The following is a 25871-nucleotide window of genomic DNA, read 5'->3' on the forward strand; positions in this document are numbered from 1 at the left end:
ATTGTTTCATTCTGCGCAGCTTTGCTTGTGACAAAATGAAAGCATGCATGACTCCACTGTCCCTGTGCTGCTGACCTACATTTTGTGATTATTTGATGTTCATTTTCTTTCACGTAGCCAAGCAGACGCTACGCTTCCCATTGCTGTAACCTCGGTAACCTTCACTTCTTGTTTACAGATCAGACAGCAGTCCTCTTTTAGAAGTAATCAATGATGGTCATAGACAACCTGCCAGTGTTAGGCTTCACTGCCTAGACAACTTGGGAATACATTAAGATCATCTCCTGTTTATCCACTTCATAAGTGTCATGCCATGCACTGCTGAAATCAACCAAGGTATCAACCTGAGCCTCAAAGTTTAACGTCTCTGGAAAACCGAAGCAACACACTGCAGCTCTTATCACATCATGTTAAGAAAGGTTTCAATTTGAGGCTCTAAAAAGTCCTACCTGCAAAACTACAATCCCATCAGTCTCAGCTGTACTTTGTGTTAAGTGCTAGTAAGCAAATTTTAGCATACTAACACGTTAAACTAAGAGGTGAACATGGTATATAGCTAAACATTAGCTCTGTCTTAAGCTCTCAGGCTGCCTCTAGTTTATTTAAAAGCAGGGGTGTCAAACATATGGCCCGTGGGCCAGAACCGGTCCGCCAAAGGGTCCACTCCGGCCCACTAGATGACTAGACGAAGAGGTGCCGATGTGTGTATATATGTGAGGAGATCAGAGTGGGACTGTGCGCTGTAACTTACTTGTACCCACATGGTTGAGGGCACTCACTGCAAAAGCATCAGCTAAATAGATATAATGTAATGACACTGACTTACCGCTGTGTAAAATATTGTAACCCAGCTGGCTTTTGTAAGTTGCCATCCCATCGTTGAGGATGTAGCACGCTGACATTAGCGTGTAGCTTCAGGCAGAGCTGCTGGCATGGCTGCAGACCCTTAACCTTGCTCCTTAACAGAGAATCATTGATCTCCCAGCGTCCCTTTAAAAACAGCAGTTTGTGCAAACACATGACATCTCCCATGTTCCTATAGAGCATTTTAGTATGGTAGATTGTCCTACACCCCCTTTTTGCAATCCATGCAAAATCCTCACAATCCGGCCAAATCCTTGCAAGCCTACAAAAATCTAAGCTATGACCATTTTGTGTCGATTTCCAATCTATATTAATTTGGAATAGGCTTTAACCAGATTTAGACATGGATTTTAAACATGATTCCAAAATAAGATGTTCTGTCTGCTAATCTCTGGAGATTAGAAACCACTGCACAGACAAGAGAGAAACATTTTACACACGGGGAAACCTTTTATGTAATATTCTTAATATTTCAATTTATGCATGCCGGAATGATTTATTATGATGCACATTTGCCACTTCCTTTCCTCTAAGAATGAAGATTAGAAATGCAAAACACCTCGCTGTATATGAAAAGAGAGAAAGTGCAATTTTTGAGAGAAACCCAAAGTGTTTCCCCACACAAAGTGACGATAAGACATAAGAGAGCTTAATGTCTGAAAATGGTGACATGAGAGCAGGCAAATAAGCTGAACTGTGGCATACACACTGTGTGTTTGTGTTGAGCTTATGTGGTCTGCGTCTCTCCCGAGCACGCAGGAAGAGAGTGTCAGTGGGAGCGATAAGGACTGATTGCACAGAGAGAGGAGGAGGTCCAGCGCTCGTGTGGCAGCTGTTGAGTAATTTGCAAGCAAGTCAAGAAGAGTGAATTCCAACAATGTCTTCTCACTAGTTTAGTGTGCTGCATGTAGTAAAAAGAGAGGTGCATTGAAAAGCCAGGAGATGCAGGGGTGATGTTAATGTGAGGATGCACATGTGTTGACTGAAAGCAGAGTGACCCTGTGCAGAGAGAAAGAGGGAGGAGGAGAGAAAGAGAGAGAGGGAGCAGCGTGGGAGGGAGGAAGTACACTTCAGGACTTCTCATGAAGCACGTCAGACGTTACTTATGAGAGGAGGCAGAAGACCTTCGCCACCAGTGAGGAACGAGGCAGAGGTGACCTGGAGGAGAAGTGGAGTTGTTTATATGCAAGTAGAGGTGAAGAGAAGAGAGAGACCCTCCTCTCTGTGGGTCAGCCGATGAGAGAAGATGAAGAACCAAATCACCAATGCCCTCTCCGACTTCTTCTTTGAGTATGAGACCCCGCGGCAGGTGCTGGTGAGGAACAGGAGGGTGGGAGTGGTGTGCCGTCTGATCCAGCTGGGGGTCCTGGCTTACATCATTGGGTAAGACATTTGTCCATTGATTGTTTGTTGAGTGCAGCGAGGGTCTGTGTGGTCTTGTTTCAGCTCATGTGGAATGACAGTCTGATGCACAATGACCTCTGAGGGTGACCCTGCAAATACAAACAACTTTAGTTTTTCTTGTCTTAATTTTGCTTACATGATAAAAAAGCTTGTCAGAAAAACATTTTTTGTCAAATGAAGACATCTTATCTGACTTCTGGATGGTCAGAGATACATACTTTAACTTGGCAGGTACTGTTGACACAGCAAATAGGAACTGTGCAAACACACTGGGAGCAGCAGCTGATTGATGGCAGGAAGGGGCAAGAGCTTGATTATCTTGCCCTTCTCAGAGAGGCAAAAAATGCAGCGTGCTTTTTAACTTACACACACTTGCTTTGACACGTTAGAGTCATTCCCTGGAAACTCGTCCCGAGGAAGGGAGAGTCTGTTCCTTTTTAAAATCTCACCTCACGTCAAAGCATCTGGGTTTCTGGTTTTGTTAGTGTGGAATTACTCATGCTCTGTTTGTGTTTGTGCATGTTTGTGCATGAGTGTGTATGAGGGGGTGTGAGTGTGTGTGCACCTCTGAGCAGCAGAACCTGAGGAGCTATGTGTGATGAACACGCTGAGGCATATGCTCACACATATAACAATCAACTGCTGCCCAATTCGCTGCCAAATGGCGACATGTTACCTTCTACTGGTGACGCTGATGATGACCAAATATGTGATCGAGAGAGACACGTTTAAGAATCTCTTCTCTTGCTAATGGCAAGGTTTGTTGTTTACCCCTTAAAAAAACAGCTGATTTCTACAGGTTGCAATCAGATCACTTTTACAGTCTATATCCTATCATGGCGCTTTAATCTTGACAGTCGTCAGGGTGAGGCCACAACACGTGGAAACTGTGAAACTGTGAAATGTGGTTTCAGTTTCCATTGCGTGCTGATACAAAGAAAAAAAAGCCACAGTGCCGTTCAAAGGTTTTGTCTCTTTTGGCATTAAGGCTCCCTGTGCATGACGGATCTCCCTCCTCTGCTTTCTTCACCTGTCACCTGCCTTTTGCAGCCACATTTAAGCCAGGCGATGATGGGCATGAAATGAGATGTGATTATGAAGCTGTCCAGATTCTCCTCCTCAGGACTCACGCAGCAGGCTGACAGCACAAAGCAGGAGTCAGCCTGTGTCTCTCAGGCGCTGGCAGTGAACCGGTGAACCACTCGTTGTCTTGTCAGGAATTTTAGATTTCATCTTAACTATCGAGAAAAAGTCAGAACTGGTAGTAGTTTTTGATATTTTATGGATATATTTGTGTGATTTTATTATCTCAACTTCATTCTCATATATGAAAGTGCAGGTTAACAGTTTGAGGTTACTCGTACCAGACCAAACCATTCACACATACTGATGCTTTGTCACACCTGAGACGCCGCAGATGGTTTTGCATCAAGTTTAAATAAGAATGTTTGTTATATAATGTTATGTGATGTAAATGCGTCACGAGAGACGTCAGCGCACTACGACCTTACCTAAATTATATAACATTACGTTCAGTGTTGGGAAGGTTAGTTTTGAAATGTAGTAGAGTGGTGCAGGAATGAGTTTTAACACTTCCAGTTTCATTGTCTCAAAGTCAATGGTTTTTTTGAATGGCTTTTTGGTGAGATGCCTGAAATAATCTCTGTGGTTAACACAAGCCGAAGAGACTCTCACATTTTGTTCTACAACATAAAATACATCAGTAAATACACCAATCTTAACTTTTCAAGCTTTCAGGTGTCTTCAAAAGATGGTTGCTAAGAAGTGGCTAAATGAGACTACAGAACGTCATCACCCCGAACACAGCTTTACAGATTTGTTCTGGTGACGATGAAGACATGAGACCATGGTGTAGTTTGTTTATAGCCTAACACTATAGCGAACATGTAAGTATCAAGGTTTGTTTGCCACAGAGCTGATTTTCTGCAATAATCTAAAATCCAATGGAAAAATCCCACTGGCTTTTTGATGAGGGAACCAGGGTGACGCTAACTTCCATGTTGGCCTACAAAAAATGTCATTCCTGCTGCACTCTAGGTCAGGCTGTTCTCGTACGCTGTACATATACCTACGAAAAGGAATGCACCAAAATTCTTAAGGAGGCAGCTCAGGGTGGTGGATGAATTAGTCAAACAACAGAGGACTTTCTCCCACGAAAGAGGTATTTAGAACCCTGTGAAACCAAGTGAACTTTGAGTCATTTTAAGGTATGTTGTTGTTATGGCTGTATGTGTTCTGTGCTGCTGTCCCTTTTGCTGCCAGGTGTGCTGCATTGCTTAACAAGGATTACATGCATTTTAGCATAGGCGTTTCTAGTCCATTTTTGGGGGTGCTGAAGCACCCCTAAATTGAATCCCAGCACCCCTAATATTTGAGAGATTTTTATTTATTTATTTTACTGTATGTCCTTTTTTAACAAGCTAGAAAAGTGTCAAAACCATACAGTACTTGGTTGAAACGTAATATTTTAACAACAAAAATACAGCACAGACCCGGTCTCTGAGCGCTCTATCTGCACTGCACAGAGCAAAGCGCTGCCTTCTAGAGTGGGGGATATGCAGTACCTGGCTGAAACCAGGATATGTGGCACATTTCTTAACTTCAAGGCCTCATTTTTTTTTGCTGCATTTAATCATAGGTCACTGTTTATGTTGTTAGGTAGGAGTTAGCTGACGTCTTTTCTAGCTAGGAAACGTTACAGTACCACTGTCCTCTGTTTGAATTGGAATGAGAGAAGCTAGTTGTTGTGTCAGGCCAAAACACACCGGCGGCGTTATATGACGGCAGCGTCATTGACGCGAGTCAAATGCCGCCTCCAGCACACACAAAAAGCGTCACGCTGCGGGGAGTCAACCAGGTTTCTATTGCACACTCCAGCCCACTAGGCTGGGAAGTAACTGGCGGTGTACGACGCCCGTCAAAACAGCCGCCCCCATTATTTTCTATTTACAAACCCACACCGGCGCCGTGGCACTTTACGCTATTGTCCTATTTTTCCAGCGTCGCCGCCCTTGAAAAAGCGCTATTTTGTACTTCCCAGCTCCCGTGCAATAGAATTCCGGTTGACGCCCCGCAGCGCGACGCGTTTTGTGTGTCTTATCAGAGTGTTCTTGACTCGTGTCAGTGACGCCGCCATCATATGATGCCGCAGGTGTGTTTTGGCCTTGGGCTCACATGTGCATGTGTTAATATTAAAGCCAAGGTGCCACTGACTAGCTAACTGACTGGATGCCCTTTAACATTATAACTTCTATTGTGTGTGTGTGTGTGTGTGTTTGTGTGTGTGTGTACAGACAGACAGACAGACAGACAGACAGCCTCATCATGGATATAAGATTGTTTTTTCAAAAAAAAAAAAAAAGAGCCAGGTTCAGGTAGGAGTGTGTGGTCTGTCTGTCTAGAATGATGTTGTAAGTTGGATCAATGTATCAGTTTATATCTCTTATTAGATATAAAACGCATTGTTTGGTTATTTGCCTTTTGGTTGACAGTACAAAGAGAGAGAGAGGAGCAGAGAGAGGACTTTATTTATTAATATTCTTATTAGTATTTTTGGTACTCACTATAGGGGGCTGGTTTACTCCAGAAACATACATACTGTTTATGTGTATGTTGAGGAGCTGCTGTATCAAAATGAGTTGTCTTCCCCCAGAAATTAGGAATACGATATGTTTCTTTTATGATTACAATCCATTCCTCTTTTGCTGTGACTGAGCATTTAAATAACCTTTATCAGATTTGATGGTTTAGTCACAGACTTTCCCAAAAAGTGTTGTGCTTTTCTTTCACAAATGTGGGAATGAAATTGCGTTAAAATGTACAAAACAGTGAAATTTATCTTGCCTGGCCGGGCAGCTCTCTGGGTGCTCAGCACCCCTAAACCTCTGATCCTAGAATCGCCCCTGCATTTTAGTGTTTTAAAGGTGTCTTATGTGGTTCTGTTGGATCAGTGGTGGAGTTTTGTTCATCACATAGGGCCGCCCAATGGTGGGGCATAACAAAGGGGGCTCGTCCATCATCAAAATGCTTCTTTTCCTAAACCTCCGTATCTTTATGTTAAGTACTTAACGTCATTCGTGGGGCTCTAAATCATACAAACTGTTGTATGAGGATACATTGACTAGACTACAGATTACCAGTTACCCTGTTATAAATGTAAAAGTAATCTGACCATTCAGTGTAATGTAACTTTTACGTTTACATTTGATTACTTTTCTCACTCTTTAAAACATAATTGCATAAGTGTTGCACACAAACAGCTTTGCCGACCCGAGTTGTCCAAAAATATATTCATTTCATATTTTCCGCAGTAACTGTAACAAACCACAGTTACATTTATTTTGTAATTCAGTCACATAACTCCGTTACATATAACTACGTAGTTATACCCCAACACGACGTTAGTGCACAATGACTGTATATAATTCACTTAACATTACATTAACATAACATTAAGGTTTGTTCAAGGTAAACTGTGCCTGCCCTGGATGACATCAGACGGCAGCAAGTCGGACAGTTTCCAACAGCCTTCCAAGATTTATACAGGAAGTCACACATATTTACATCCTGTTAGATCCATCTGTTGGCTACCTGTAGTTTGCAAACCATCTATTATTGAGACATGTTTGTTAACAGATTAAACCTTCACTGCACAACACAAGACCAATAACCTACAATGTAGCTTTAAATACTATTATGCGGAAATTAGGGTTTCCTACAAAACGTGGTGTTTGTGATTAAAAACTAAGGGCCAATCAGCTCTTTGATCAGCCAACAGCCAGGTATTTCCCATCATACCCTGGGTCTTGCAGTTGTTGGAGAGCAACTGCAACACCTGGCTCTAAAAACTGCGGCCACCTTGAGCTTGTGGTGTCATCATTGCCCACGTGTGCATGATGTTAGAGTAAGTCGTAATATGCATTGTGCTGTGATCACCGGTGATCGATTCTGTTCTCGAATTAGCCTATTGACTTTTGGTTTCACACGGTCTCCAGGGTGAAAGCCCAGTTTTGTTTGCCGAGGGGCGTGACAAAGCGTCAACAACCTGGGGATGAGAATGGGCTGACCAGACAGTGCTTTGCATAAACCTCTCACAGAAAAAGCCCTACATGAATGCTCTGGAAATATTCAATAAATCAATGGAGAGTAAATCTCTTCAGTCAGAAAGAGAAGGAGAATAATTCAGCAGAGAACAGCAGCCTCAGCAGACCATAATTAATTCTCCTCTTGTCAATTTAAAGTTGACAAAAATGTCAGTCTATTGTTTGCATTTCATAGGGATTTTTATTTCATTCTGATTGTCTCCACAAAATGAACCCTAATCTCACTGCCACAGTGTGGTGGGAAGAAAAGCCCTGCGCACATCAAGGAGCCTCCTCCTCTGCCTCTCTGCTCTCCTTCTGTCGCAGCAGATACAGATCTCACTTAGACTGCTGTTTTGGAACATCCTTCCATTATTTCACGCTCATGGGTTTCTTTATTCCATTAATGTGCTCTATTTTTTTCTCCCCTTGCTCTTGAATGTAAGCTCTGACTTACATAATTGATTTGCCTAACTGATAGAAGTTGTGGCTTTTAGCTGATTGTGCAGGCGGTTCCTCATTTCAGTCTGTGGCTTGTTTCTGTTCGTCTGTTACTGTAAGGTACTTTCATCATCAACGCACAAGTGCGGCCCTTTAAGCTTTCTGCTGGGGGGTAATTGGTTTTCACATCCTATATCAAATAGCTCTACATGTATGTGTGTGTGTGTGTGTGTGTGTGTGTGTGTGTACATACAGTATCTTCCCAGAGCACACCAGCTGTCACCATATCTCCTGACCAGACACAGAGCGACACAAGGAGAAGCTGCACATCAGATATGATGCTGTGGTACCCCTCTAACATCAGTTTTTGATGTTCAGGGATGGTGTGTCAATTTACGCTTATTTCAGGCTTGTGTCTTTTAAAAAATAAACTTCTGTTTTTAAAGGAAATGTACAGTTTTTGCTTGCTTAATGTATACAGTCCTGTTTTCAAACTAAATGTGGAACGTAGGTAAAATATTTGTACACATTCTCACTCCAACCTTGTCATATATTGACGTTTGGTCATGGACCTCCCATGTCCAGATATGACGTGAAAGTTGACCTGGCTGTGTTAGTTGTTCTGGGACACTGTGTCAACTTCTGCCTGTTACGTGCATTGTCTTCTTTCAAAATACACTTCAATTTTCACAGAAAATTAAATGTTAACAGCACTACGTCAGTACAACACCGCAAACTGACGTTTTTTTTTCCTTCAACAACAAAACACGGTTAGGTTTAGGCAACAATAGTAAGTGGATAGATTTAGGAAAAAAAAAACAGAGTTTGGCCTTAAAATCTTATGGCTTGCAAACACTGTCCTTTGGGGTAAATGTCAGATGAAAGTTTGCTGGACCCATCCACCACACCTCCAGCCCGCCCCGCTCGGACTTCCGCTGCCTTAAAGGCGCTGTATGTAAGAATGTGGCCAAAACGGTTACTGCACTCAAATTCAAAATACTGCTGTGAGTCGTGTCCGCCCCCCCTCCCCTACAGATTCGAGGTTGCTGGACAGCGGCACACTGGAGACTGATTTGTTTGCCCACAGGCGGCTGCCGCGTCGCCACGTCCTTGATCTTCGGTTTTCCAGCGGACCATTTGAGCAAGTCCAGCTTCTCTGCTGCTAACGCTGCTGCCGGGATACAGCTGAGGAGATTGCTAATGCTATGTACTGGGACACTGCTAATGCTGCTTGCCGTGCTGCTAACGTTTGTTTCTCAATAAAATCAGTCGGGTCGATGACCCACCTGCACATGGGCTACAATGTATGATCGAAAATGAATAACAGTTGAAAGTATTTGAAATGTCCATCCCCGTCTAGCTGCGATGCTAGTTAGCCAACTTTGGCTAAAGCTTACCTGTTGAGGAGAAGAGTAGCCACTTCGACATCTGATTTCAAATTCTTCTCCGCTTTGAACCGTCTCCACCGTTCAAAAGCATCTCCTATATAGACCCTCGCTTTGCCTCGAGTTTTGTCTTGGCGTTTTTGGGAATCATAACGAGGTCGTTTGGGTTTAGTTGCACTGTCAGCCATTGTAGCTCAGTCGTAACTGTAACTGATGCTGAGACTCTACTGACTGCATGACTGGTAGACAGCGGTGGGTGGCGCAACAGGCCAAAACACAAATTCAATACATAAACATGATTTGCGGACCATACATTTTTTTTTAAATGCGAATATTCTGGCTGTACTATTGTTGTCGGTGAGATCAGTATGTTATATGAACATTATTCCTTAGTCTCTGTGATGTATTAGGATTATTTTACGACTATTTGCTTTAGATTTCTTACATATAGCTCTTTTAACTCTTGTCCTTGTCCCGCCACGTTTTCCCATAACGCCACACAGCAACCACTCGCGTATCATGTCAGCGCTAAAGGACGCCTTTTTCTGTTGGTTTCTGACGCTGCAAGTCACTGCTGCCCACAGTGTTATTACTGAATTAAGCTTGTGCAGATGAAGTGCATTCAGTTTAGGACAGGGGTGTATGTCATCATTTCATCAGCTGTATACTCCACCCAACATAGATCGACTGACATTTGGTTTGATATGGGACACAAACAGCAGTCTCCTGAGTGAAAGTCAGGACTTTGTTTGACCTATTGTCAAACAAAAAAAGCCGCTGCACGGTGCATTTCATACCGGCGCCAAAGGGTACACGGGTGCGTTGAAATCTGATGCTGAGGGCCACTGACCAACTGTATGTATTTGACATGTTGGGAGTGAGATCGTGTTGTGAAATACCTATATGATATGAAAACATATGTAAAAATATATCAATAAAAAAATATCTTAGGTTGTAAATATGGCAAAAATACCACTGTTAATGTAAATACCATGTAAAGATTTGTATCTGTTGAAACGTTTGATTAAAAAAGCTTCTTATTTCTATGAGAACAGTTTTGTTTTGCTTTCAGAGTGCAGGTCCTGAAATAAACTTCAGTATCAGTGGAATCCAGCTCATTTGGCTGTATATCTATGAATGCATGAAGTAGCTGTAAACTAACATTCCTTCACCGATGATCTGTTAAGTGTGAACTAATCACATGAAGTCACAGTGAGTTAATCATTTGTTAATGATGAGCAGCAGGACGTTAAATCCTGCATTAAATAATCATGAGTCATGCATTAGTTAAATAAAGTGTTACCATTATTATGATTATTATTATTGGATTGTTATTACTGAAGCATCAATGTGAAAGCAGCATGTTACTGTCGCAGCTGCTCCAGGTGGAGCTAGTTATGTCTGCTCTATGTAATTAGGTTATTTAGTTGACTCGTTTTGGAGTTGGGCCTCTCTAAAGGGTCATCAGATGATTAATGGGAGAGGAAAGAAGCAAAAATAGTTCTGTTACATTTGTTTTCTTTTTGATTTCTCTGTATTTGTTTGTGAAACATTGAATAATTACCCCCACTTAGAAATGACACCATGTGAGAAGTTTAGAGGGGAGGTGTGTCTTTGGTTGAACTGCTGAAAACTCACTGATATCTGAAACATGACAAGGGGGCCCAACTGGTAACAAGCCCAAAATATTGGTGCTTCTTGTTTTATGGATCTTATAATTTGTATCTTGTTTGTTTTGTCTGCTTTCGGTTAGCTTTGTGTTTTAATGTAGCCTCCGTATTTATTGTAGAGTTTGGGTTTTGTTCTTTTTTCTTGTGTAACTGTTGTTGACTTTTATGTATTTTAAAGGCCCATTTAACAATGTGCAGTGCAAATAAGCTCAGGCTATAAATACTACAGTATGTGGCATGAGTCTATGCTACATCCTTGTCCTTATACAAATACACATTTTTTTAATAAATAAAAATATGTTTTTTTTTTTATCTTAATGCATTCTTGCCTTTTTAATATATATATTGTACTTATTATATTTTACTTTTGTAAATAGATGACTGTCTGTTTTTATGTGGTACGCTATGGACCGTTCTCTGTGTCCTTAATAAAGTCATTATTATATTATGTGTCTGAATAGATTTACAAAATGTAGTTTGAGCAGCTACCCCAGAGGATTACTTGTACCCTGAATGTGATACAGAGTCATCATATTTTTACAGTTGTTTTCTTCAGCCCAGTTTCTGCAAACCTCAAATACGTTGTATTTGCATTTTTCATATGTATCATATCAATGTTTTAAAGTGATGTAGTATATATGCGAACCTTCTCATCAGGTGGAGTGGATGTTGTGATTTAGCAAGTCATTGCTGAGTTTCCAGTGGTTTTTAAGGCACCAAATGTGGGTGTTTTTTAGTCCAGCAGGGATAGTGCCACAAAAAGCTGTCTTTTTTCACAGGCATTGCTGCTTTTCCAGCAGGGAGTGTGCTCCCAAAAACACTTCTTTGAGCCCAAACATGATCTTTTCCTAACCATAACCAGGTGGTTTAGTGCCTAAACCTAACCACATGTTAACCACAGCGTTGTTGAAATGTCAGGTTTCATCATATCCACCACATTATAACAGAGAGAGAAACGTACAATGCCAACACTGAACTTCACTACCATCTACTGGATTTAAATATAATAATGATAAACTGTATTTATATAGCACCTTTCATACAAGAAATGTCAGCAAAAAAGAGCTTTACAACAAGGGCAGGCAATTCAAATTTAAAAGTATGTTTAAAACAGTTTAAAACATGGATTAACTGATTCATAAAATCATAGAGGTGTAAAACTATAAATCATAAAATCAAGTAGGATTTTAAAAGAGTTGCAGCAGTGTGAAGCATAAACAGAAATAGTTTCAGACCTGTATAAGAAAAGTCAGAGTTAGTTAAAGGCTAATTGAACAGATATGTTTTTAGCTTTCTTTTAAAAATAATTAGCGAGCTAGCTTCCCTGATATCTATAAATAGTGTGTTCCATAGCTTTGGGGCGCAAATGACAAAGGCTGCATTCCCGATCTTCTTCTGGCTGTTGCTGGGAACCTCCAATAAACCAGCAGCAGATGATCGCAGTGTTCATGGGGGAGAATAGTTAGTACTTAATAATGTAGCTCGGTCCCAGCCCATGTAGGGCTTTGTATATAAGGAGGAGGAGCTTAAAATCAATTCTCAGTGTGACAGGAAGTCAGTGCAGAGCAGCTCAGATTGGCCTGATGTGCTCTCTCCTCTTGGTTCTGGTTAATAGCCGAGCTGCAGAGTTTTAAATGAGCTGAAGTCTGTGAAGTCAGTGGTGTTTTTTGGGGGGCCAGTAAAAAGTGTGTTACAGTAGTCGACGCGGCTTGAAATAAAGGCATGAATCAATTTCTCAGCATCTTTTTCATTTTCATTGACAGTAGTCTGACCTTAGTGATGTTTCTGAGGTGGAAAAATTATGTTTTCGTCACCTTGTCAATATGGGACTTAAAGCTTAGATCTGAAAAATGTGTGTGTCTTAATATGTGTGGCAGTTATTCCGCCAAGGCCCAGTGCCCCTTCTAACAATGTTAACAAAAGTGAAAAATAACTGCTGTATCCATCCTATGTTTTTGATCATTCCAAAATTTAAGTTTCATGAAAGTTGGGCCAGTAGTTTTTCTGTAATACTGCAGCCAAACAGACGCAACAAAACAAAACCTCTTTGGTGGAAGTAAACATGCAACCTGCCACTTTAATTTGACATTCAGTCTTCTGAGAAATACTATATTTGGATCTATGCTAGCAGCTGGGACTATTTTATCATTACTCAATGACAGTACTGCATATCTATTAAAATCACAACTGTTATTCTCCTTCTACTTGAGCCTCTTTTGCTTTCTTTGCAGACATGTAACAGTTTGCTAGAACGTCTGAACTTTCAGATTCCATATGTCTGATTTGTCTTAGTGGCGGTAAAGCGGATGACCACCATGAGATTACACAACCACAATCACTTGAGCATGTCCCTGTAAGGTACACTGCAGATGAGGCATTGCAGTGCTGAATGTCAATGTCTCCACTGTACATGTCCATGCCTGTGAGGTTGGATGGTTGGCTGGGGTGGAGTTTGATGTGACGTGTTGATAGACCTGACATGATGCTTTCTGTGTCTCTTATAGGTGGGTGTTCATTTACGAGAAAGGCTACCAGTCCACAGACACAGCAGTGAGCTCCGTCTTCACCAAAATGAAAGGCGTGGGCTACACCAGTGTAAATGGAAGTGAGAGAGTCTGGGATGTGGCTGACTACGTCTTCCCTTCGCAGGTTGGTGACTGAAGCCTTTCCCACCACATGCAGGGGCATGAAATGACTCCAAATTGGTGAATAATTTGTTTTGCACCTGGTACAAGTCCCTGACTGTTGTTAGGATTATAGTACGAGTCAGATGTCTTGAAGGCTACAACCACAGCCCATGAATCAAACAGTCAGAGTGAGTAAACATCAGGCTTAGTCAGGCGAGCAATGTCAAAACTCTTTGAAACAAGCTGGTCAGCAGTCAGATCGTGACAAAGTTCAACATTTAGTCACGCTCTTAAACATCCGTGTTGGCCTGATTTTATGTGCCAGGTCCAATCGATGACACACAGACTGAAAGTCACTGCTGGCTCTGTAATGTGACCCGGATGATAATCTGGCTTTGTCAACATCAAGGTGCCTCCATGCTTTCCCAAAGACATAGCGTGCACCCTGAAAAGAACTAAGCAAACAACCTTACAAACAGAAACTCTGTTCAAATATGAATCTGTGTTTACCTAAAATATCTCTGTGTCCTGCTATCTGTGGGAAAGAAATAAAGGCACAATGAAGATTGCCCTGTTTGCTTTGGAGTCTGGGTGTGGGCAAATGGTTTGGCACGATGAACCCAACCAACAAGATGTTAAGGTCATTTAGGTATAGACTCTCACACAAATCCACCTCTCTGTGAATATTCCCCAGTCAGTCAGTGTTTCACTTTTTGAGACCTAGTCCACATTTACAGGGGTATTTTTGTAAACAGGGTTTTCCCCTCCTTTGTTCTCAAAAAGAAAAAAACCAGTCTACACCCCGTTATATAAAATCTCTGTCAAATGAAAATGCAAAAACACAACTGAAGCGATATAACAGTAACCCTAAATTCAAGCAAAGAAGAAGATTTTGGCTGAACAAAAGCCTGAAAAAAGCCATTACCTGAAGGCAACCTACACACCCTTGTAACAGTCATGTGCTGGCTTGGCTTGGTTTGATTTGGTTTGGCCTGTTAGCTCAGCGCAGCAGAGATTGGCCTCTCCATCACAACAGGGCTGCCCACTTGAAGGTGTGTCTTTAACCGGTGACAACTTGCCTTGAGTGATGACATTTAAAAGCAGCGAGCTGATGCATGGCTAAAGTACCCCATAAATATTGCTGCAAGTGTTTTTCCATCACACAGTGACAGGTAAAAGAAGTTTACCTGTCACTGTGGCTGTTTGTGCTTTTACTTTCTCCCTTGCGGTATCACTAGACTTCTTTTTATTGAACAAAGGTTGCTAACAAAGTTCAGCTAATTCAGTGATAATCTCATTTCATTTCTTATAGATTCTTCACAACTAAAGTCCCTCTTATTTTGTTATGTTAAAGCTTTTATTGTGAAGCAGCAAAATAAGGAAATATTGGGTTTTCATCAGCAGTAACTTAACACGCCTCATACAGCTGAAAGCAAACATGAAACAGTTAAATAAAGCAGAAGTAAAAAGCAGGATGCAGGAGAGAAACTAAATTCCAAACCACAGAGATTCAACAGAACTGAGAGCTGAACACACAAAGACTTTTAAAAACGCCTTTCTGTCTGGTCTCCTGCACAGACAGAAGTTAGCAGAGTCTCACAACCAACATGTTTGATTCAGAGGGAGAAGGGGGGTTGTTGGGGGCTGGCTGCTGTCAGCAAGATGTCACCGCTTCCTGCTTGGAGGCAGGTGGGAGCCATTTGGCCTTGCTCTAGAGAAGGTCCATCTCTGGCGCAGCTGAGAAACCTCACAAAGGAGATAACGGCCCACACTTACAGGCCAAAATAATCAGTTGTTCCTGTCTACATGAAAACAGGGTTTCTGAACAACATTGTCAGTGACCTAAAACACAGTTTGTGTGTGGACGAAAGTCCAAAACCTTTTTGTTTACAAAAATACCTGTGTCCTTGTGGACTTCACCTGGCTCCTGGCTATGCTGTGTGGTAGTGTTGTGTCATTCACAAACAAATTGTTCAAAAGAATGAATCTGTTGAGTGAATGTACTGAACTGAATCACTTCCGGGACTGATTTGTTAATTTCTGAGTTCAGTTGAGCTCAGCAGCGAGCTTGACAGGCTAAGAGTGGAACCACCAATTCGGTCCATGCGTATGATGAATCACTCGTGAGTTGCGAGGCAGCCAGGGTGCAGAGAGGGACTGGCTACCATGTGATGAATCACTTGGTGAATGAATCACTCGGTGAACAACGTAACTCTGATCCCTGAGTGATTCAAATCATTTCTTCAAGCAATACACTTTCATAGGGACCGTTTTCTCCAAGCTAACAGCTAACATAGCCAGGAGTCAAGCCACATGAACACAATCACAGACCTCCCCATTGTTTAAATAGACTTAGTCTCCAGATAAACAAACTTAAAACGTTAGGCTGGCCAGTAATGAGACTCACCAGTGCAGGGCAGACGCAACAGCAGCTTAGCCGTGTATCAGTTCAGTGAGTCGGACAACGCAGTACACAGTCAGGGCTCCTCCAGCCAAGCACTGAACGATTCGGTGAACGAATCTTTTTAATGAACTGATTCTAGTGATTCAGTAACATCTAAAGAACTGCTTTGCCCATCACTACTGTGTGGAGTCACTGCTAATTAAGTTAGCTTCCAACAAACGGACAACAAGTTCATTGCTATCTAAATGTACGCAGTGTCATGAATATTTATGAATATTTTACTCTAAATGGGACCATAATTTACAAAATGAACTGCATTCTGTATTGACAAAGCCTAACTGGCGACTTAGACTATAAACATATGAGGAAAATATTTACTGAGGTAATAAATCAAGTAGAAAGTAGGGTCATTTTCTCATAGACTTCTATGCAATCAGACTTCTTTTTGCAACTAGTGGAGTCGCCCCCTGCTGGGGCTGGAAAGCATGCAGGTTTATGGCGCTCCAGCATTGGCTTCGCTTTTCAGACTGGCAGACTGGGTCCACTTTTTTATACAGTCCATGTCACAAGCACACAAAGAAACCACCATGGGCATGGTTGGCAATTCCGTTTCTAGCTTACAGCTAACGTCTTTACATTGACTGTTTGGGGTGAATCAAAGCAGAGTACACAATAGTCCAGGAATTAAATAAATGCAAACATGAGGCAACAATTCTCTTTGCCTTCTGTCTGAAAACACCTTAAAGTTCACTAATTAACACATAATAACTTATTTCACACAGGGAGTCCTTGCTTATGGCCGAGAAATCGTCCAGCACTTTACACTTTGTCTCATGTCTGTGCATATGTATGAAGGTGGAGGCAGCAACTGGATAACTTAGCTTAGCATAAAGACTAGAATCAGGGGTAAGAGCTAGACAGCTCTTTTACAGGTCACATAACACCACACAAAATCACAAAGTGTGTTTGTATGGAGAAGATATAACACGTTAGTGAGCTGTTAGAGGTGCCGTTGGGTGGATTTTGTTACCTTTGAGAAGAGCCAGGGTAGCTGTTTCTGCCTGTTTCCAATCTCCTTAATACTTACTGTACAAATACAAGATGGCCATCATGTAACTATTCCTTAAAACTAAATACTGACCATGGTCTAAACAAGTGTAGAGATTTGGTTTGATGGTGTTTGTGATCTCAGCAGGGTCACCAGTGGGACACAACTGATTAATGTTTGTCAAACTGCCTACAATAATCTCTAGCGTGTTGCATAATAACTGCTGCATCCTTTATTATGACATTTTTTGGCGTAAATAAATGAGATTTAAAATGAATGCAACATTTTACTTCTTTCAGGGAGACTCATCTTTTGTGGTGATGACAAACTACATCATCACCGAAGGTCAGAAGATGGGAAAGTGTCCAGAGGTACGTGGAAATGCTTCCTCCCCTTCTTTCTTCTTTGTCTCTCCTCTCCCTCTGACTGTTACACTTCCATAAATAGTCAAACGAAACACAAATTGTGTCTCATTCCAAGACTGTTTCTGTAATTGGGTAATTGCCGAGCCATCAAATAAGAAAAAATCTTTCTGAACTTATTGGCCTCAAGATGACATTAACTATTTCTGTATGCTGCAAAACATGCACAACTTTATTCTCATGTTGTTTTCATGTTGTTCACATCCACATTCCACAGTTGTGTCCACACACTGACCCCGGTCTCTTGTTTACAACAGCTCCACGGCAAGCACAACTGCAGCTCAAACGCTGACTGTGAAGGAGGGAGTTTCAAACGTACGGGACATGGTAAATCCTGACGGCCTGACAGTGTGTGACCTGAGCAGTCCTCACTGAGTAACCGTCTGTCCATCTGTGGCCAAACTCGGATCAATCCAGATCTTTGGCTTTCTATTATCCTGTCTTGTTTCACCAGACCTTCATAAACTTCCATAACTTTACCTACTTAAAGGGACAGCTCACCCTAAAATACATAATTTTCCCTCTTACCTATAGTGTTGTTTATCAATCTTGATTGTTTTGTGAGTTGACGAGTGTTGGAGATGATCAGCTGTAGAGATGTCTGCCTTCTCTCCAATACCATGGATCCCCTACAGGATGTTTTGATGTCATGATCGCAACAGTTAACGCAAATTCAACCAATGCCTGTGAGATCTGTGTGACCTTGCAATTTTCCCTAATCACCCAAAATTTTCTGTAAATTTCACCAATAATCGTAGCTTTATGTGAGTTTCACCAATCATAGCAGTCTCCTGCACAACATCACCAAACTCACCTCCTTGTTTCAGGTTGTGAAGATGCAGACATGTTCAACACGTCTCACAATCACCAACAAAAATGACTGCTAAACACTGTGCAAGGCAATCCTTGATGTGTCGCACAAAATCGGGGGGTAACTGTTTTGCACTCTGCGCAACGTTGCGGTGCAACACAAATGACATAGATTGACAAATACTTTCCAAAACACAGCCAGAGAATGACTGACGCATGCAGACAACAGACAAAGACACAGGTTGTTGCATCCTCATCTATTGCACGTGCTGAAAGGATCAAGGTGACTTACACTGTGTCTCAAATCACATACTTCCGTCAGTACACTTCCATTTAGTATACTATGTGCACTATGTACTTATTGGCATAGTGCGTGAATTTTTACAGGGTAGTGTTGTCTCAAACCAAACACAGCCGTTGTGCACTCACTGGAAATGACGACTGCAAATTAGCTAGTTAGCAAACAGGCATTAGCATTTGCGTTATTGTTCGCGGTACCAAACCATTACAGACTGCTAAATTAACCCAATAAACATACCGCTGGCTTATACCTGACAGCAGTATAGAGGTGCTTAGTGCAAAAACACGTATTTGTACAATGCAGCGACGTTCACAGTCGCACAGTCCTCGGCCGCCATTTCCAGTTTGAAAAGTGGCCCCTCCCCTTCCGCTACGTAGCCAAGATGGTGACCATTGAGGGCGAGGGGTGTCCATAGTTCCACACTCAACTTCTTGACTGTTTGGAGTGCACCATCCAGGTACTCATAGTGCACTGCATTTTTCCATACTTCTCAGTGTGAATGCACTTATGCACTCAAAATATTAAGTGTAAGTACATAAGTACGCAATTTGAGACACAGGGTTGGACTAAATATGCAGGTTAGTGGTAACTTTAGTTTAGTGTATAAATTACAAACTCAGAACAGGGCAGTTTTATTCTCACTGGATCAGTGGCCTTTTATTGTTAATAAATGATACAAGAAAAATGTTGCAACTATTTTTTTCAGTTTTTCATTTGCTGCTGCAATATCTTTGCAAAGAAATGCCTAACAATGTTAAAACATGCATTGCATTTTTTTTTTTGAAAAGCTGCTGTGTTCTCAGGCATTTTAAGTTGCAACAATCCTCCCCAAAAAAGCCGGTAAAATCCTGAACGGACTGATAATGGAAACAAAGGGCACTTGGCTTACAGTGCTCAATGCACCAAAAAAAAAAGAGAGAAAAAAACAGCAATGTCTCTTTCCAGAAATCATGACCCGGTCACTCAAGATAATTCACAGACCTTGTTGTGAGCAGTTTCATGTAGGAACTATTTCCTTCCTACATAACTACACCCGCTGGCCGTATCACCGTGCAAAAGGAAGCATGTGTCTACTCAAGGACGAGAGGCTCATGCTTGTGACAGCGTAAGATGTAACAAATAACAAATATAAAGCCACCATGGATCGAAAATAATAGAAAGAGTCATAATTGCCTTTATTTGCAGTTTCAGGTGTCCTGTCAACAGTTTTACAGTTTTTCTCTTTTACAATACTGGTGTATAGACAAATGCTTTTTGGGCTGCGCTGGATTTTTTTTTGCTGCAATACCTCAAGTGGCCACTGGGAAAAATTGGAAGCTAGGCTCAGTGGCATTCTTGGAAACCTGTGCTAGGTGACCTAGCAGTAGATGCATGCTTCCTTCTACATGGTAATAAGGTCAGCAGATGTAGCTGTAGTTCCTACATGAAACTGCTCACAACAAGGTCTGTGGATTATCTTGAGTAACTGATCATGATTTCTGGAAAGAGACATTGCTGTTTCATTTTTAAGATGTATTTTTTGGCACTTTGAGTACCACAAGCCAAGTGCCATCTAGTTCCTATTACACTGGAGAGAAAGCAGACATCTCCAACACTCTGCAACTCACACCAAAACAATCTAGATGAATAAATAAAGCTACAGGTAAGAGGAAAAATGTGTTGTTTTGATTTTGGGGTGAATTGTCCCTTTAAAGCCAGCGACAGGGCCAGGATGCACCGAGGGAGGCAGATGATCATGTCAGGTGGAGCAGTGTATTTGCAGAATGGGTTGTGGCTCTTGAGAAGCACTATAAGATGTGCTCATACAGTATAAACTTAAATACATCTGACTCATCATTGTCGTTGCTAAGGTAAACATTTAGATAGATCTCATGTATTGCTCTTTTCTAATAACAAATTCAAGTCAACAACCTCAGCCTTAGCAACCCAAACACATAGTGTGTGTGTTCGGATTACTGAAGCATGCAAGTCAAACTCTCCCTTAAGCAAGTAGACATACGTATGTATAACACCACAATGACTCCTGTGCATACGAGCCAACACAATCATAAGCACACAAAGACATTAAAAACAAATAACCTTCAGACAGGAGCTTCTTTAATAGGTACAAACATGTGCAGTATCGTGGGCGAGTTTAAAGAGCAGTTACATAAATTTATTGTCCTCCGTCTGTCCAGGGGTTAAATTCTGATCCTTTCAAGCCCTCCGTGCCCCACATCCACTTCAATAAAACCAGCGTTGGCCACAGCTTTAGATCTGTCTGTTTCAGACTAGTCAAATTCACCTTGAGGTGCCAGGATCTCTTTAGAGGCGGCGTGCTGTCTCTATGATTGTAGACAAGTAAACACGGGGGGCGTCCCTGCAGCTAAACAGACCGGTGCTACTGAGTGACCAAACTCTGGAGAATTGTCTGTGAACTCAATCAGCACACGATGATATCAGAGACTGATACTGACAAAGCTAATCACATGGAGAGAAATTCTATGTTCGGATCAGGGCGAGATAAAGGAAACAGTTACTTCAGCACTTGCTTTGCTTCTCTTATATCTTGCTTGCTGCTGTTGCTAATTCAAGATAAGATAAAAGTAGAGGCAGAGGATGTTTGCTTTAATGTTGGAGTCTTTCTTTTTCCTTGCTGCTCAAAACACTCACTCCAGTTCTAAGTTTTGTGTCTAATGATAAACTTTAGTACGTCTCTGTTTCAAGGGCAAATGACGGGAGTCTGTGTGAAAGACACAAAGACCTGCGAGGTGTTGGCTTGGTGCCCTGTTGAGGATGATCACAACATACCAGAGTATGTGGAAACACTGAATTATTCACACTGCAAGCTGATACTAACTCACAACCAGCTCACTCATCAGAAGAAAATGTTGGCATAGTATGTTTCTGCAAACCACAGGAATGTTACATTTGCACGTCATATAGATAATATCAACATTTCTATGAGCTGACTTTGTCATCTTGAGCTGAAGGGGAGAGTGGATGGCGTGTCAACCAGGCAAGATGCTTATCAAGCTGTAGATCACTTTTTGAACCAATAAACAAAAACCAGTTGTGATTTAGCGAGTCACTGCTGTGTTTCCAGTGGCTTTTAAGGCAAGAAAAGCAGTTATTTGATATGGAGATATTGCTGCTTTTCCTGCAGGGAGAGTGCCACAAAAAGCAGTTGTTGTTTCCTAGACATCACTGCGTTTCTTGCTGGGGTAATGGAAAAAAATTGTTGTTTTTTGCAGAGATATTAATGTGTTTCCTGCTGGGATAGTGCCACGAAAAACAGTTTGTTTGTTTTTTTTACTGAGACATTACTGTGTTTCCTGCCAATATAATGGCATGAAAACAGATTGTGTTTACCGACACATTGATGCTTTTCCTGCCGGGATAGTGGCATGAAAAGCGTATGATTTGCAGAGACTGCTTTTCCTGCTGGGATAGTGGTACAAAAAATGGTTGTTTTTAATAAGACATTACTGTGTTTCCTGCCAGTATAATGGCATGAAAAGAGGTTGTGTTCACTGACACATCGCTGCTTGTCCTGCCAGGATTGTACCACAAAAACCAGATTATTTTTTACTGAGACACTGCTGCTTTTCCTGCCGGGATAGTGCCAGGAAACAATTGCTTTTGCAGAAATACCACTGCTTTTCCCTGACAGGATAGTGGCATGAAAAAGTGTACAGTTTGCAGAGACATGACTGCTTTTCCTGTTGGGATAATGACACAAAAATGTTTTCTCTCTTACCAAGTTGCTTCTTCTTGCTTCACCTTCTTCCAAGTTGTTTCTTACAAAATTGTTTCTGCCGTGTCTGCTGCAGGGATAGTGGTAAGAAAACTGGTTTGCGGAGAGATTGCTGCTTTTTGTGCCAGTATATTGGCACGAAAAGTGGTTGTTTCTTACAGAGACATACAATGCCAACATTTCTCGGGATTGTTTTTTTTTTTTTTTGCAATGTATGCAGCAATTGAATTTGTGCTGATTCTGTGCTGTTAACTGGATTACATAATTGTCTGTGCATAAGAAACATCACTTGTGACGATTTGTGCATCTCAACATACGGGCTTTGACACTATTCTCTCTTCTGCTTATTCCCATCTAGTCCTCCTATGTTGATGTCTGCGGAGAACTACACACTGTTCATCAAAAATTCTGTAACTTTCCCTTTATTTGGCGTCTCAAGGTGATGCACCACATTCACATCAAATGTAAATTAGCTGAGCAGACAAATATTTCCAAATGAAGAAGGATAGGACAGCTTTATCGTAAGCTGAATAATGATCATTAATTCAAAAACCTTTTTTAAGGGCATTGACCAGACTAATAAGATCTAATGAAAGATGTTACTGAATTGCATTCCAGGCATTGTAGGATCAAGTGTTTGGGCAGCTTGACTAATACTTGGAACTAAAAGTCAGGATATCTTTGCTTCTACTGCACTAATTTAGATTTTTATTTTTTTTAATCCATCTCTCACAAGTCCACATATAAAATATGAAAGTGTGACACTGAATTGCTAAAGTCCCCCTTAAACTATAAAAGTTTTGCTATATGAGGGGTTTAAGGTAAAAATCTCCAAGAGGTTCACTGAAATATACGTACACTGCCTGGCCAAAAAAAACAAGTCACCACCAAAAAAAAAGTCATACACTCTAATATTTTGTTGGACCGCTTTTAGCTTTGATTACGGCACGCATTCGCTGTGGCATTGTTTCGATAAGCTTCTGCAATGTCACAAGATTTATTTCCATCCAGTGTTGCATTAATTTTTCATCAAGATCTTGCATTGATGATGGTAGAGTCTGACCGCTGCGCAAAGCCTTCTCCAGCACATCCCAAAGATTCTCAATGGAGTTAAGGTCTGGACTCTGTGGTGGCCAATCCATGTGTGAAAATGATGTCTCGTGCTCCCTGAACCAGTCTTTCACAATTTGAGCCCGATGAATCCTGGCATTGTCATCTTGGAATATGCCCGTGCCATCAGGGAAGAAAAAATCCATTGATGGACTAACCTGGTCATTCAGTATATTCAGGTAGTCAGCTGACCTCATTCTTTGAGCACATACTGTTGGTGAACCTAGACCTGACCAACTGCAGCAACCCCAGATCATAACACTGCCCCCACAGGCTTGTACAGTAGGCACTAGGCATGATGGGTGCATCACTTCATCTGCCTCTCTTCTTACCCTGATGCGCCCATCACTCTGGAACAGGGTAAATCTGGACTCATCAGACCACATGACCTTCTTCCATTGCTCCAGAGTCCAATCTTTATGCTCCCTAGCAAATTGAAGCCTTTTTTTCCAGTTAGCCTCACTGATTAGTGGTTTTCTTAAGGCTACACAGCTGTTCAGTCCCAATCCCTTGAGTTCCCTTCGCATTGTGCGTGTGGAAATGCTCTTACTTTCACTATTAAACATAGCCCTGAGTTCTACTGTTGTTTTTCTTCGATTTGATCTCACCAAACGTTTAAGTGATCGCCGATCACGATCATTGAGGATTTTTTTCCGGCCACATTTCTTCCTTGAAGACGATGGGTCCCCACTATCCTTCCAGTTTTTAATAATGCGTTGGACAGTTCTTAACCCAATTTTAGTAGTTTCTGCAATCTCCTTAGATGTTTTCTCTGCTTGATGCATGCCAATGATTTGACCCTTCTCAAACAGACTAACATCTTTTCCACGACCACGGGATGTGTCTTTCGACATGGTTGTTTAGGAAATGAGAAGCAACTCATTGCACCAGTTGGGGTTAAATAACTTGTTGCCAGCTGAAAGATAATCGCCCATGCAGTAATTATCCAATAGGAGGCTCGTACCTATTTGCTTAGTTAAATCCAGGTGGCGACTTTTTTTTTGGCCAGGCAGTGTATATCTGTTAAGTAATCATCTATCACCGAATAATGAAATACAATGGTGATTGAGAATTTGACCCACTGATGAAAGTTGGTGCATTTGTAGTATTACTACCTGGGTGTCTGTGGTGACATTCCTGGGAAAAATCACAAGTGGTGCATAATCATTAATAATCCACTCACTCACACACACACACACACACACACACACACACACACACACACACACCGTCTATGCTGTGGTAACCACTTCATCTCGCCAGCTGCAGGACACATAAAATGGTCGAATATAAACAAATCCACCAGCCTGGTTAAAGTCTGTCAACAAACAAACTGCAATTACCGCTTAGCACTATAGGTGGCAGCAAACAGCAGAGATCTTCGAGATTGTAACTTTAAACTCTTGCTGTTGGTGAAAGCAGACACACAACATGTCATACTTTTAGAAATTTTCCATTGGCACTTTTGGCTGTGCGACTCAAACCATGCTACGTTGATTTCAGTTTAACACCACCAGTTTATACACGCTGCTTTGTGCAGGGTTGCGTTTGAGATGGACCATCTCTGAAGTTAAAGGACACCTATTTTCATTGTTAGTTGTTGAGCGAGACCGGGCTCAGTGAGAAAGTGTTTACATCATCAGTTATAGACATATGTTCAAGCGGGTTGCTGAGTTGTGATAGAGATGGAAATCCCTGTTGCGTTGGGCTAACATGCAGAGTCAAACTGAGTCAAGCCAAGCCAGCACGTGTTACTGTGCGTTCCCACCAAAAGATTCATGAGCGTCATAAGCAGCCAGCAGCCATTCATTTTCAATGAACACTTGCGACGAAGAGCGTCACTCGTGTCGGCTGCAGCGAGCGACCGCGAGCAGCGTGATGCCAGCGACCTGAGCGTCAAGCTGAAGTTGAGAGAAGCTCAACTTTATGCAAATGAGCAGCGCTGCCGCCGAAGCAGCAGCGAGCAGCAGCCAGTTGCAGACCGTGAATATTCTCAAGGCGGGACAGTGAAAGAAAGAAAGAAAGAAAGAGATCTTCTGCATCGCAGCTTGAAAGCCCCGCCCCTTGGCAGCCTTCTGCAAGCCCTGCCAGAGCTGCCAGGCAGCGCGATGCCAGGGACCGCTCGCCTACTTTGTCTTTAAACAATTAAAGACAATATATGTCTTAAATGTTTAATTACTAAAATAACTTTTTATATCCCCCTCAGTCAGGCTGTACATGATGCTGAAGGATAAAGGCCTGTATCAGCTGTACTCAAACAAACAAATGTAATTCGATGTTATTGCGTTTTCCTGGACACTAAAATAGCTTTTTTTTTTTTATAACTGTGTTTGCTTTAATTGTCCTTGCAGGAGTAACCTGGTTGAGGGCATTGATGCTAAATACATCAGCAAATGCCTCCATGATCCAGACAAGGCTCCACTGTGTCCCATATTCAGACTGGGAGACATAGTTAAACTGTCTGGATTCAACTTTGAAACAATTGCCCGAGTGGTATGTTGATCTTTACTTAACACTGACTTCCAGGTTTCCATTACATCTAGTTTC

The 25871-nt window shown here is 41.7% G+C and overlaps 1 protein-coding gene across 6 annotated transcripts in view; it reads left to right on the forward strand.

Annotated features, from left to right (window-relative positions):
• Positions 1-1694: 1694 nt before the first annotated feature.
• p2rx1 (purinergic receptor P2X, ligand-gated ion channel, 1) overlaps positions 1695-25871 on the forward strand; it is a 35019-nt gene continuing 10842 nt past the window's right edge. For 2 of the 6 annotated variants that reach the window (XM_033611673.2, XM_033611701.2), the window contains exons 1-7: positions 1698-2247; positions 13371-13515; positions 17245-17316; positions 17625-17694; positions 21185-21272; positions 22573-22653; positions 25676-25817. In XM_033611673.2, coding sequence (XP_033467564.1) covers positions 2111-2247; positions 13371-13515; positions 17245-17316; positions 17625-17694; positions 21185-21272; positions 22573-22653; positions 25676-25817 — 735 coding nt within the window. In that variant the 5' untranslated portion in view covers positions 1698-2110. Of the gene's footprint in view, positions 2248-13370; positions 13516-17244; positions 17317-17624; positions 17695-21184; positions 21273-22572; positions 22654-25675; positions 25818-25871 lie in introns of all 6 variants that reach the window. The other 4 variants (XM_033611681.2, XR_004500816.2, XM_078172393.1 and 1 more) reach the window with 4 other exon arrangements.

Source organism: Epinephelus lanceolatus, chromosome 11, assembly GCF_041903045.1.
Source record: "Epinephelus lanceolatus isolate andai-2023 chromosome 11, ASM4190304v1, whole genome shotgun sequence".
Classification (NCBI taxonomy): Eukaryota; Metazoa; Chordata; class Actinopteri; order Perciformes; family Serranidae; genus Epinephelus; species Epinephelus lanceolatus.